The sequence below is a fragment of the Herpailurus yagouaroundi genome, unplaced genomic scaffold (genome assembly GCF_014898765.1).
Source record: "Herpailurus yagouaroundi ecotype Mexico unplaced genomic scaffold, PumYag 28, whole genome shotgun sequence".
Classification (NCBI taxonomy): domain Eukaryota; kingdom Metazoa; phylum Chordata; class Mammalia; order Carnivora; family Felidae; genus Herpailurus; species Herpailurus yagouaroundi.
Window position 1 is genome coordinate 95,453,689 of NW_024412376.1, and position 12,980 is coordinate 95,466,668.

The 12,980-nt window shown below is 43.1% G+C and overlaps 1 protein-coding gene across 1 annotated transcript in view; it reads right to left on the reverse strand.

Annotated features, from left to right (window-relative positions):
• PKD2 (polycystin 2, transient receptor potential cation channel) overlaps positions 1 to 9,198 on the reverse strand; it is a 51,598-nt gene extending 42,400 nt beyond the window's left edge. The window contains exons 1-2 of the mRNA XM_040478625.1: positions 8,499 to 9,198; positions 719 to 832 (exon numbers count right to left, since the gene is read on the reverse strand). Of these exons, the coding sequence (XP_040334559.1) occupies positions 719 to 832; positions 8,499 to 9,099 (715 nt within the window). The 5' untranslated portion in view covers positions 9,100 to 9,198. The remainder of the gene's footprint in view (positions 1 to 718; positions 833 to 8,498) is intronic.
• Positions 9,199 to 12,980: the final 3,782 nt, after the last annotated feature.

Consider the following 12,980-nt stretch of genomic DNA (forward strand, 5'->3'; position numbering starts at 1 on the left):
TCTTTGATTGAGAAGATAAAACCCATTGTCTATGACCTTCTGGACTCTGAAGCAAATGGTTTCTAAGACTTGTTTCTGGCTAAGTCTGGACTCCCCTCCTTTCCCCAAGGACGCATGGACATATGAAAGAAGAGAAGGAGAAAGAGGTGAGTCTGCAGTAAGTTTCCTTAGAGTACAGGTCCAGTGCTCATTGAAGATTTGGAAGATATTAAGAACTAAATGAAGGAACCCACACAACAAACACATCAAAATCCAAAAGACTGGGACTTTTAAATATGTATGTGTATATCCATAAAAGCAATATTAGGTGACATTATTTGTATTTCCTGAAAGTTACACTTGGAAAGCCGTTTTGTTAAAAATAATTCTTATGTAGACTTTACATTAATCGATGTAAAAATAGTGACTGTGTATTTACCAGGAAATCTAATGCAAAAATCCTTTTACTTGGTTTCTTGGTGTCTGGCAGTTTGCGAGATGCGTGTCATAGTGAAAATGGTCATAACTGGCAATGAACTGGCCAATCAGATAATGCTGAATTTTAATTAATGTTTACCAGAGGAGAGAGGAGGGCTTTACTAAATTCTAAACTGAAATTGAAAACAGAGAACTTCTGAATTAACCCCTCTGATGCATACACAATTCCCTTCAGTTATAGTTTTGACAGGTCAAATATTTTCAAAACTTTTCTTTTAGTAGGAGGAAATGTTCTACTTACAAATGCATAAGACTATGAGAAAAAGGAGGTATGTGGCCAGTTCCCGTAAAACACTTTTAAGATACTTCTCACGGTTAGTGTTGCTTTCTTCCATGAGTCTTGTTCCCCAGAGACCTTTAAAATAATGAAAAGTATGACATTTTATTTTTCAAATAACGAATGGCAGAGAAAACATATAAAATAAATAGCATAACCTTTAAGGGAGATTCTCCTGCACTTTTTTTTGGCATGCTCTGAATGTAACTGGGAAATTGTTTAGCAGGAGTGCCTTTTACTTTAGAATATATCAACCTCTACTGTCCCCCCAAATATGCAAATCACAAGGTGACAATCTGATCATTGTCTAAACTCCCAATCCTATTAGAAAATGGCTTAATAAAAATTTAGGAAGAGAACAGGAAATGAGGGTAGCCTAGAAGAGCAGATTAAATACTTGTGCAAACACATCACCTCTTCCTGTGTCGGGGGAGGACGCAACCTGGCAATTATCCTATTACTGAACCGTTAGTACATGATGTAACTACATGGCACATGATATCTTTCAGGTCACCCTGATGAAAAGAAGGGCTGGTTGGACCATCATTTCACTAGGGGAATATCCATTAAACTTCTAGCACGCTGGCATAAAATCTCTCTACTCTGTACCCATCTTTGTCCTTTAAGAAACTCAATGCTGACTGACTACACTAAACAAGCTTAACAGATTTTTAAAATGCTAATTAACATATCATCTTTAAATTAAAAGCAACAACCATCCAACTTTTCTCTCTCTCTCTTTGGAGAAAGAGTAAAATCAGCAACCATGTTCCACATTTTAGCAGATGGAAAAAGTGTTCGGCTGGCTAAGTGGGATGACATAACCCTCCGTGAGCTTGCTGGAGGCAGTTACCGCAGTTTTGGACTCAGCCAGCAGACAGACATGGTGGCCATCCAAAACCCCCATTAATGAACAGTGCGGTAAAGTCACATTTCTGGTTACTTGGAAGAGACTTAGTATTTTCCAAAAAAGACAAACTTCTCAATCCTCTCAGTTAGATTAGGTCGGCTATGAATGGCAGCCAACCTGGCCCCTGCATTCTGCCTCACGCTCCTATTCCACAGAGTTGAACCCCTTCAGTCACTGAAACTCACACAGCCACTGGAGCCACCATGACACCACACAGAGAACAGGGAGAAACGGTATCCAGGCTTTTACTTCATAAAAATGACTTCATCACTAGTGTTTATGTATTTTTTAAGCCTTAGAATAATACATTAATTTTACTCCTAAATTTGGATATTTCATTTCCTTTTCTTTTTTCTCTCAAATTTCCTTTAGGAAAATCAACATCGGAATTCAAAGACACTGTGTTACGCATCACAGGTTTCAACACACGGAAAGTGGAGCATGACTTATGACCAGGTTTGCTTCTGCCAAGATCTGGTAGTTGTCAGGGAATTACTCACTCAGAAGAAATGCAGCAAGCAGAATGTTTGTTCGCTCAAACTCTATCATATTTAAAAATTATTACAAATTTAGATGACATGGAAAATTACAACTCAGAATAACACAGAGGCAGCCAAATATTAGGCTCAGTAGCCCTGGATGCAATCACACTCTTTCTTTGGTTATATTTCTTTTGGAGGCCAGACCTAAAGTATACACATAAGTAGGGATTACTAGTCTCTTTATCATCAGGAAAGATTGTTGTCTTGCCTCACTTGGTCAGTGATTTCACTCTTTCCCATGGTTTATAAACAATTATGCACTAAGGAATAGTCACAGTTATTAATATTTACAAATGGTATTGCGACCTATAAAGAGAAAAACCAAACTCCCATCAAATTTTATTCAAGCTAAACTTGCAAGGGCCTATTGCAATTTAATTCTAGCCCTCAAATGAAATATTTCAAATAAAAAGAAACAAAGTCCCCTTACTTATATTTTAATATACTTTATGCATTTCATTGACTTTTTCTAAGTTAGTCTACTTCCTCAAATGCTTATTGCTTTAAAAATTTCATCCAATTCCCCCACTGGGTGTGTATATAGGGTCTGTCTGAGGACACAGGGACCTGTTTATATTCTGATGGGTGAGAAATGGCTACATCTACAAATAGAAAATAATTGCTGTCTTGTAGCCAACTACTTCCATGTTTAGCACAGCTGATAAAATAAGAATAAAGACAGAGCTCATGTCCCAAATGGCAGCATTCTTCAGAATCAGCTGTTGTCTTTTCCCACAAATGGCCCAGCTACAGAGGGAGTACCTGCCTGGCATTTTAGGTACTCACGCTCAGTACATAAAGTGTCTCCAGCTGTTAGGGAGAACATGCTGTGAGGGGGACAATCAGACAATATCCAACTTCTCTCATGTTTAAGAAGGCACTTATTCAATTTCAGAGCCCAAAATTGGAGCACTTTATCTAAGCAGTGTATATTCCCCTGGGCAGTGGCACTGATATGAATATAGGGGAATTCTGAGATGGAGAATCCAAAACACCAAAGGTGTCTCAAACATAAGTAACTGTGAAAAAAATGTCATTGTTGCAACTGTCTTATTCACATACCTCCAAAACCTTTTTATTTTGCAATATATAAAAAAAAATCACAAAGAATGACATAATGAACTCCTCATATTCTTATGTATCTCTGACTCAGCTTCAACAGTTATCAACTCAATGCCAACTTTGATTCATCTAAACCCTCACCCATGCCTCTGAATTTTGAAACTAATTCCAGCTATCATATCATTTCATCCTGAATATTTCAGTTCTATGGTTATAGGACTCAGTGTGGATCATTTGCCTTACACTAACCCCGTCCCATCTGAAATACACTGAATGCTCATGACTCATTGATCATGACAATGAGGAATAATGAGGAATAATGTGGAATTTTGGAGTCGGCTGTGTTCAAATGAGGGCTCAGAACTGTGAGATCTTATCTAACATCATGAGGCTCCATTTCCTCATCTGAAAATGGGGTAAGACTACCTCTTTGTGGGGTTGCTCTGGGAATTACAATATTATGTGTAAAGCACATAAAGTGCTTGGAAGAGGCCTGTCTACAGCTCCAGAAACAGGTGCAAATCTGAAAAAATGTCCTACTTCTGACATCTAGTTGGTCTAAATTTCAGAACAGTGTAAATGCCCAAATCCATATGAATTTGGATTTCACCGTGAATAGCCTGACCAAATTCTCACTGCATTTATATCATAAAAGAATCCTGTTCTTTTGTGCTTAGACACTTGTGGGCTTTGTTTAGGAAGACAGACACAATCCTTCCTAATAGTTACTTGAATTTCGTGGCCACCTTTAAAATGGGAAGTGATGGGTGCCTAAGTGGCTCAGTCAGTTAAGCATCTGACTCTTGATTTTGGCTTAGGTCATGATCTCATGTTTGGTGAGTTCGAGCTCCATGTTGTAGTCTATGTTGACAGCGTGGAGCCTACTTAGGATTCTCTCTCTCTCTCTCTCTCTCTCTCTGCCCCTCCCCCACTTGTGTTTACCCTCTCCCTCTCTCTCAATAAATAAATAAACATTAAAAAAAGAATAAAATATTTAAAAAAAAAGGAAGAGACTTTTTACTACTATTGGGCCATTTAATATAGAAGATTCAGTTGCTACCTTATATGATACTGACTCCTGAATCTTGAATTCTTAGCCTTCTCCTGAGGTCCAGACAAGCAGATACCACAGATAACAGCCAGCTCCAGCATATATCCCACAGATATTTCATACTCATATGCCCCATGCACTGAGATTTTTCTTTGTCTAGAAACCTACTTGCCCTGTTTGAGTTAATGGTATCAAGCCAGAAACATAGGTTTCATCCTAAAATAGGCCCTTTTCTTAACCCTCATATGGAATTGGTCCACAATTCTGATGGCTTCTGTCTGTCTCCAGGCCAGCTTCCCTCTATCCCAGTTCACATGCCTTGGATGCAGCCTTTTCACCCCTCTGTCTCTTGCTTAAGCCTCTCCTGACCTATTCTCCCACCAACCAGTACTATGCGCCTCACCCCATTCTCTACATTCTTGCTAGAATCATCTTCAGATTGACATGTAAAGCCCTCAAGAGTTCTAACTTTTTAGAGGGAAAAATACCAAGAAGCTACAGGCTTGGTTGGTCTTACTTCTGCTATTTTTTCCCTCCTTAAATTCTCCCCTCATCCTTCAAAATGTTAACTCAAGTTTCACTTCCTCTGACCTCTCCAGGTAAAGCTGGCCCTCTCTTCATTGGGTCCCTTCCAAACCTGACACCTGGCATTGCAATTATTTACTTACATCTGTTTCTCCTACTAAACTGAGCTCTTTGAGAGTTGGGTGAATGATAATTCACCTTTGTATTCCTAGTACCCACTACAAAGGAGACTCTCATCAAATGTTTGTTGATTGCCCAAATTCTGTTACTAGCATAACCTTTCCACAAACCCCACAGTAGCAACCCTCCCTCAAACAATTCTCCACAGCTATGGAAATACAAAATCTCATTTGTTCAAAATTATAGTGCAAATAATAAAAGGAAGAAGTGATAGAGTGAGGTTTAGATTAAAAACAAAGGGAAAGTCACAATAGCCGAAAGGTGGAAACAACCCATGTGTTCATCAACTAACGAATGGATAAACAAATGTGTTGTATACATACAATGGAATATTATTCATTTATCAAAGGGAATGAAATGTGGATACATGCTACAATATGGATAAATCCTGAAAACATTACGCTAAGTGAAATAAGTCAGGCACTAAAGGACAAATATTATATGATTCCACTAATATGATGTACCTACATTAGAAAAATTCAGAGACAGAAAGTAGAATAGAGGTCACCAGGAGCAGGGGAATGTGGTAATTGGTAGAGTTTCTGTTTGAAATGATGAAAAAGTTCTGGAAATGGACAGTGATCATACAACATAGTGAATGGGAGAGGAGGTATCTATTTCTTATAGTAGCTTAGCCTACCCTGACCAATACAATCAGTACTTTAGGATTTCTCTAGGAAAACAAAAACCCCAAACCCCAAGCATAGGTGTTTAAAATAACAAACAGGAAATGACTTTACCAGGTTGATACATCCATAGAACACATTCAACTCTGGAAATTCAGAAAATTTGATAACTCATGTAAAGTATCAGATTTTATTTTTGCTCTAAAGATTTTGAAGAAAAAAAAAAAAAGTAAGCAAGACCAGTGAGGGTGTCTTTAAGTTTGGGGGCAGTCTTTAAATCTTTCAGCCATCTTTCACTGCCTTTGGTCCAGATCTTTACCACTTCTTCACTGGCTGCCTCCTACATGGCCCTTCTGTCTCTCTGTCTCCCTGTGCAAGATCTCCTGCACAGCACACCCCCTGATATCCCCTTTCTGCATGTTCTGGTCCTGTTAAAAACTTGCAACCACTTCCTAATATTTAGGAATAAATTCTCAATTCCTTGGCTGGACACAAGGTGTCCCACAACCAGGCCTCAAACATTTCTTCTTTACTATCCTACTTCTGCTAAGTAGATCTGTCTACTGTACAAAGAGCAAAAATGACCATTTGTTGTCCATATTGGCTTCATGTCATTAAAGAACAACACAGAGTATGTTGAAGCTGGAAAAGACTTTGGAGATTAAGTTCAACTCTTCCATTTTATAAATCAGAACTGAGGCCCAGAAAATCTGAGTGAGTGTATAAAACCACAAAGGCAGGAGACCCCCAGGGAACCTCTAGACCACTCCAAGCTTGAGTAATCTCTCCTACCTTTATAAATTGCAAGTTACTTTCTGTCTTTGATCCTAGGGTACTACTTACATATTGCATGTGAGGTTTTTGTCATTGGTATCCATGAGGGGAAAAAAAAAATCACAACTCATTCATGGTATTTAGTTTACTTTTCTTGGTTTCTGTCCATAAGAAAATGGTGCTGGTGCTGGTTTAGTTCTTTTGTGTGTGTGAGGGGAGGGGGGAGGGGGAAGGGAGGCACCTAATGCAGCGCTAATTATTCAACAAATGTCACTTATTTAATAAGTGACAAGTATATGTTTAATTTTTAATATATTTAACATTTAAGAAAATAAAATTTATTCTAAAATTTTCTAAAATTAACATTTTCCTGAGTCTCTTCCCCTACTAATTAGACCATTGACCAGAAGTTCACTATGAGCTTATACATTGTCAATTTTCTTTTTAATTTCTTTAAATTTAAAAAATTTAAAAATTTTTGAAGAAATAAACTTGTATATAAACTCATACAAAGATACATATTTCACTTCATTATATTCTTTTATCTAGTTTATTCAAAGAAGGTTAAATGTGTTATCAGACGCTTAACCTTAGTTAAAAGGATCATGACTTATTATTCATTAGCTTATAAAAAACTTCTCTCACATCAGTGAATATGCACATTTAAAAGAAGGTAAAGTAATATATAATTTGTTTGGATACAGTTTTGAACCTTAAAAAGTGTTAGGGCTTTTTCCTAACTCACATACGTTGTTCAAAAAGGATCTTTTGTTCCCTGTCACACCATGAGTCAGATTACCTAGCATAAGCACCTACATGAAAGTACCCAAGTGTACACAATTAAAAATTTATGATTTAACTTATATTTATGAAGCACTCACAACATGACAGAGACATGCTATGCATTTTACAAGTTTCATCTCATTTAATTCTCCCCACTCAAGAACTAAGTATTATAATGATCTCTTAAGAAAAACAAAAATTGGGGATCAGAGAGGATAAGCAGTTTGCTCAAGGTCACAGGGTCAATGTGTGGTGGAACTAGGATGTGGGTAAAGGACTGACTTGGTCTCAATCACATTGCTGTAAAAACACCTGGGTTATTTTGTGCAAGATTTTCAAAACTGACAGGGAAGAGAGGGGAAGGGAAACTTTCAAAAGAACTGAGCATGGAAACTCTTAAAAGTGGAGATTAAAATAATTTGAACGGTGAGAGCAAATGCAACACTTTTCCAAGGATGCCTCTGACAAAACTTTGCAAAAACAGGATCCTATCTGCTTCTGGAAAATCTGTGTCCTCTAAATAGACACTGGCAAATCTGAAAATTCCTTTCCTGCCTTTTGGAAAGTTGGGCGCACCGAACTCTGACACATTTACACGTTGCTGGTATCTGGTGACTCCACTGATTTGTTGGAACTTCAAAGAACATTGATTTAATTATTTAGAAACATACTACCAAGTTTTTTAGACAATGTAACTTGTTCTTTGCAACTATTTCAGAAAAATGCCTAGATTAGAAGTGGCTGCACAACTGTTTTTCTCAGACATTATTTTATTCTGTTTGTGGTGATCTCAACAGCTCGCTCTCCCCAAAACAACCACACACATCACCAAAACATCAGTGACAACTCAGTGACACTCCTCCCATAACTTGGATAACACTACTGTTAACCCTTTCCAGAATGGAATGAGGGGCAATAGGGCATCCAGACCAGTGGAAGCCCCAGATATGCAGTTGCAACCACAGTCAGTTGTATTAGAATGTTTTTTCATTCTCTCCAAGAAGAAAAATCTCCAGAGGTACCCTTTCATTCTATTACGGCTTTCACGTAGATCCAGCGGTAAAAATGTGCTGACACACCTTCTTCTTTTAGAAGAAGGAGGTATCCCATAAATTTGCACCTACAAGGGCGCAGTGGCGGTCCGCCATGGGTACCGGAAGTAGGGCACAAGTAGCAGAGGTGGGGTACGCGCCTGCAAGGGAGGCGGGGACACAGGAGGGATGCGAGGTGGAGCCCCGGAAAGCCGCCCGCAGCTGGTTTGTGCATCAGCCGCTGCAGGTCGCGCTCTTACCTCGCAGCCCGCGAACCAGCCTCTCGGCCCAGGCCACTCGCGGCGGCTGCCCGTCCAGGGGGAGGTGGCGATGAAGCGGGTCCCCGCCGCCGGCCGGGCTGGGGCTCGGCGGGCCCTGGTCCTCTCTCCGGCGCCGCCTCCCGCTTGGGTGGCCGGTGCCGTGGTAGCCCCCCAGCCCCCGGCCCCGGGCGCCCACGGAGCTCACGGACGAGGAGGCGGCGGACCTCCGGCTGCCCGGGCGCCACTCCACGTCCATCTCCACCACCATTCCTCCTTCCTCGCCTTCCACCTCCTCTTCCTCCTCCTCCTCCTCGGCCTCGAAGCCCGGGTTGTCACGGCTCCATGCCTGCCGCGAGCACGACGAGAGCGGCGGGGAGGGAGAGGCCGAGGCTCCGGCCGGGGGGTCCCGCGCGGCCGCCTGCCGGATACGCTCCATCTCGATCTCCAGGCCCCTCTGCTCGCGGAGGCCGCCCGGAGCGGCGAGGCCGGCGCCAACGGCCGCGCCGCCCGTCATCAGCCGGCCGGGGCCGGCCGCTCGGGCTGCGGGCGGCCGCTTCGGGTCCCCGGGCTGCTGCGGCTGCACGCGGCTGGAGTTCACCATCGCGGTCACTGGCGCCCGGCGCGCCTTCGCCCCGGGCCGCGCTCGGCGCAGCCCGCCGCAGGAGCCATGTTCCTTTCTTCCCGGGGCCCGCCGCCTCCTGCTCCCCGCCCCCGACCTCCCCGCTGTTCCGCGTCCCTCGCCCGCCCCCTCGGCCCGCCTTCCCCTCGCCTCGTCTGGCCCAGCGGCCGCGGCGCGCGGCAGGGGGAGGTGCGAGGAAGCCGCCCCCGCGAACGGCGCGGTTGGCGAGCTGCGCCAGGGCCCACGTTCCAAGTGGAGCCGGCGCCCAGGGCGGGCGCCCACATTCCGTGCGGGTGGAGGGGCTTGGGCAGGGAGGGGGGCCTGCGGAGGCGGGGCGGGGAGGGGGGCAGGGCTTCTGGAGCTGTCGCTGCGTGCGTGACCCTGACATAATGCTTGGGTCCCTCTTAACCGCCAGCCCCTTCTGCCTCGATTTACCACATTGGAGACAGAGAGAGAGAGAGAGAGAGAGAAGAGAGAAAACCATTTTGTGAGATGGTGTGGACTAGCGATATCCAGTCTGCGCTGGTCTGCAGTAGGGGCAAAGAAATCCTCAGCTCATTTGAAAACTACCAACAAACTACTAACGCTGACTTCCTTGCCCTTTGGCGGCCGCCTGTCCCTTGCCCTGGCGGCTGCCTTTTGGATGGTTTCTTCAAGCTTTGGTCGGCTCCTCTCTCCACACATTGTGGAGACCCCAAGGAGTCTGTCCTGGAACTCTCTGATCCCTGGGGCTCCCAGCGTGAGCTCATCCATCCCCTCTCCTCGCTGTTGCCCTGAGCCAGTTCTGGCCTCCAGGTCGCAATCTCACGTTAGGCCCCCGGGGCCAGAACTTTCTTACTCTACAGAGCACAGCCAACTGGATGTTCTGCAATGGTCTCAGACTTAACCTGTCTCAAATTAAATGCTGTCCTTTCACCCCTCTTCTTTTAAGCCTGCGTCACCTCCTGTAACCTCAGTTGAGATTTGAGGCATCGCTGTCCTCACTTGCCAACGTATGCTTCTCCGTGATACCCTCATCTGTCTGCTCTTCTTGTCCTACACCTCATCTCCCTAAATCTTGTTACTTCTGCCCCACAAATCTCTGATCCGATCTGTGTCTCTCATCGTGTTTTCTTGTATATTTCTCATTGGAACAACAAACCTGTCCATTCCACCTCCATTCTCCACTTCAAGGTGTCCACAGGCCCAAATTGTGTTCAGAACCAAAACCGTTCATGTCATATGATGCTTAGATACCTCTTGGGGCTTCCGACAGCTTAAAGGATAAAATTTAATTTCTGTAGGTTAGGTTAGTATATTTTCTTCATCTGCCCTTGTATTCATTTGTTTGCTAAGGCTGACATAATGAAGTACCACAGACTAGCTGCCTTAAACAACATAAATTTATTTTTTCACGATTCTAGAGGTTGAAAGTGTGAGATCAAGATGTTGGTAGGATTGTTTTCTCCCAAGGTCTTTTTCCTTAGCTTGTAGATGGTGGTCTTCCTCTAGTGTCTTCAATTGGTCATCTCTTTATATGTGTCTGTGTCCTAATCTCTTCTCATAAGGACACTAGTCACATTGGATTAGTGCCTATTGTAATGACCTCACTTTAACTTAATTATCTTAAAAACAAAAACAAAAACAAAACAAAACAAAACAAAAAAAAACCCTGTCTCCAAATACAGTCACATTCTGGGTTGTTGAGGGTTAGGACTTCAACATATGAATTTTTGAGGGGGACATAGTTCAGGCCATAACAGCTCCCAATCTACTTTTCTAGCATTGTTTCCCATCTTGTATATCCATTTGAGTAGCATCCTTTGTTGGTTCTCCATGTGCTCATAACATGCTGATTTTATTTAGGGGATCACGGCTGCCTATTACCGATTCTGCTGTTTATCTCTTTAGTTATCTGTGTTCTTTACTTAACTTTGAGCTTCTTAAAGACAGGGCTGGTGGCGGGTCTGGAGAACAGGCCTGGCTCATCCTATCCATCAGTTAATTCCCGAGATATTTCCTGGATAGCCAATGCCCTCAGGAGGAGATAGACAAACCACAAATAACTGTCCTGGGTAAGGGTTATGATGCTGCCATCTAAGCAACCTCTAAAGATGCCAATGCCCTGAACAGCACAACCAGGCTGTGTAGTCAAAGGATTCTCAGTAGTCACATGCCAGAAGAGAGCCAGGCCTGAAAAGAGAGTATAGGATCGGGGCTAACAGGTTCTGCTGGGGAACAGATCTCGTGCAGTATTTTAAAGTGTGATCAGAAGACCTTTAGCACTACTTACAGCAAATGTTAAAAACATGGATTCTGAATCTCTACTCCAGGATTACAGGCCTGAAATTCTGAATCATAGAGGATTCTGGGGTGTTGTGAATTTGAGAAGCACCAATATATTCCAAGCCGTTGGGGTTTCATGAAACATTTCCCCATATTCCTAGTGCTTTGTTATCACCTGTGATGCATCAGTGTGGAATCCCAGGCCAAGAAGAAAGTTCCACGGTTCCTGAGTCAAAGGTACTCTTTGTCTTGTCCCTGCAGTGTGCTAAATCTGAACGCCAGGTTCAGATCCTGCTCTGCCACTTCCTACCTGTGTAACCTTGGGTGAGTCACTTTACCTCCTTGTGCCTGGACAAACAGGAGTACTAATGGTGTTTACCATTATGGTGTTGTTGTGAGGAGTTCATGTAAGGCAGTGGAACGCTGTCTGGCATGTGGTAAATGCTCAAGTGCAAGCTATTATTAGCTCATATCTTAATTATGATAAATGTTTTCATCTATTACAATAACTCACTTGGAAATTTTTGCCACGACTGGATTATGAGCTTCTTAAGACAGACGCTTGCTGCCTAGCACAGAGGATTCTCCAACAAATACTTCTTGAGCGCCTATTATGTACCAGGCACAACACTAGGAGAGAATGCAGTTGGTGCAGCAGACAAACAGGCCAGCCCCGGGGGAGTTGCATTCCCTGTGGACTTGTGGAGGGACTGAGTGAACCTAGTCGGGTGTCATCATTTGCAGTCACACAGACAGACCTTTGATTAAGACTGGGTTTTCTAATTCTTCATGTAGAGTTCCTTTTTTTTTTTTAATGTTTATTTTTGAGAGAGAGAGAGAGAGAGAGAGGGAGACAGGGTGCAAGCAGGGAAGGGGCAAAGAGAGAGGGAGACACAGAATCTGAAGAAGGTGTCAGGCTCTGAGCTGTCAGCACAGAGCCCCACACGGGGCTCAAACTCATTAGCTGTGAGATCATGACCTGAGCCGAAGTTGGATGCTTAACCAACTGAGCCACTCAGGCACCCTTTAGACAAAGAGACAATAAATTTGTGAGGAATTGGCAGGATAAAGAAAACAGATGTTTAGGAACTTTAATTAACAAGGAATTCTAAGTGGAATTTGGGTGAGGGAGTAGATTAGAAAAAAAGTAATGAGGTTTTTGCTACAGCTTTCTCAGCTTTAAAGTTTCTATCTCTGGTGATGTCTTTTTTTGCCTAGTACAGGAAGGGTATCCTTTTTTAAAAAGTTTATTTATTTATTTTGAGAGTGAGAGAGAGTGTGTGTGGGAAGGGCAGAGAGAGAGAGAGAGAGAGAGAGAGAGGGAAAGAGAATCTCAAGCTGTCTCCATGCCTCCAGCAGAGAGCCTGATGTAGGGCTTGAACTGCGAGATCGTGACCTGAGCCAAAGTTGGTCACTTAACCAACTGAGCCACCCAGGAGCCCCAGGAAGGATTTCCTGCTTTCAGGGGATGGAGAAGTTTCTGAGTATCCTTGTACCCTGCTATTTATTAAGTAACTTTTTAAAAAAATAATCAGTTCTCCGAAGTGCACATTTTGGGGTGGCTTGCCCTTGGCCCCTACAGTGTTAAGTCTGTATGA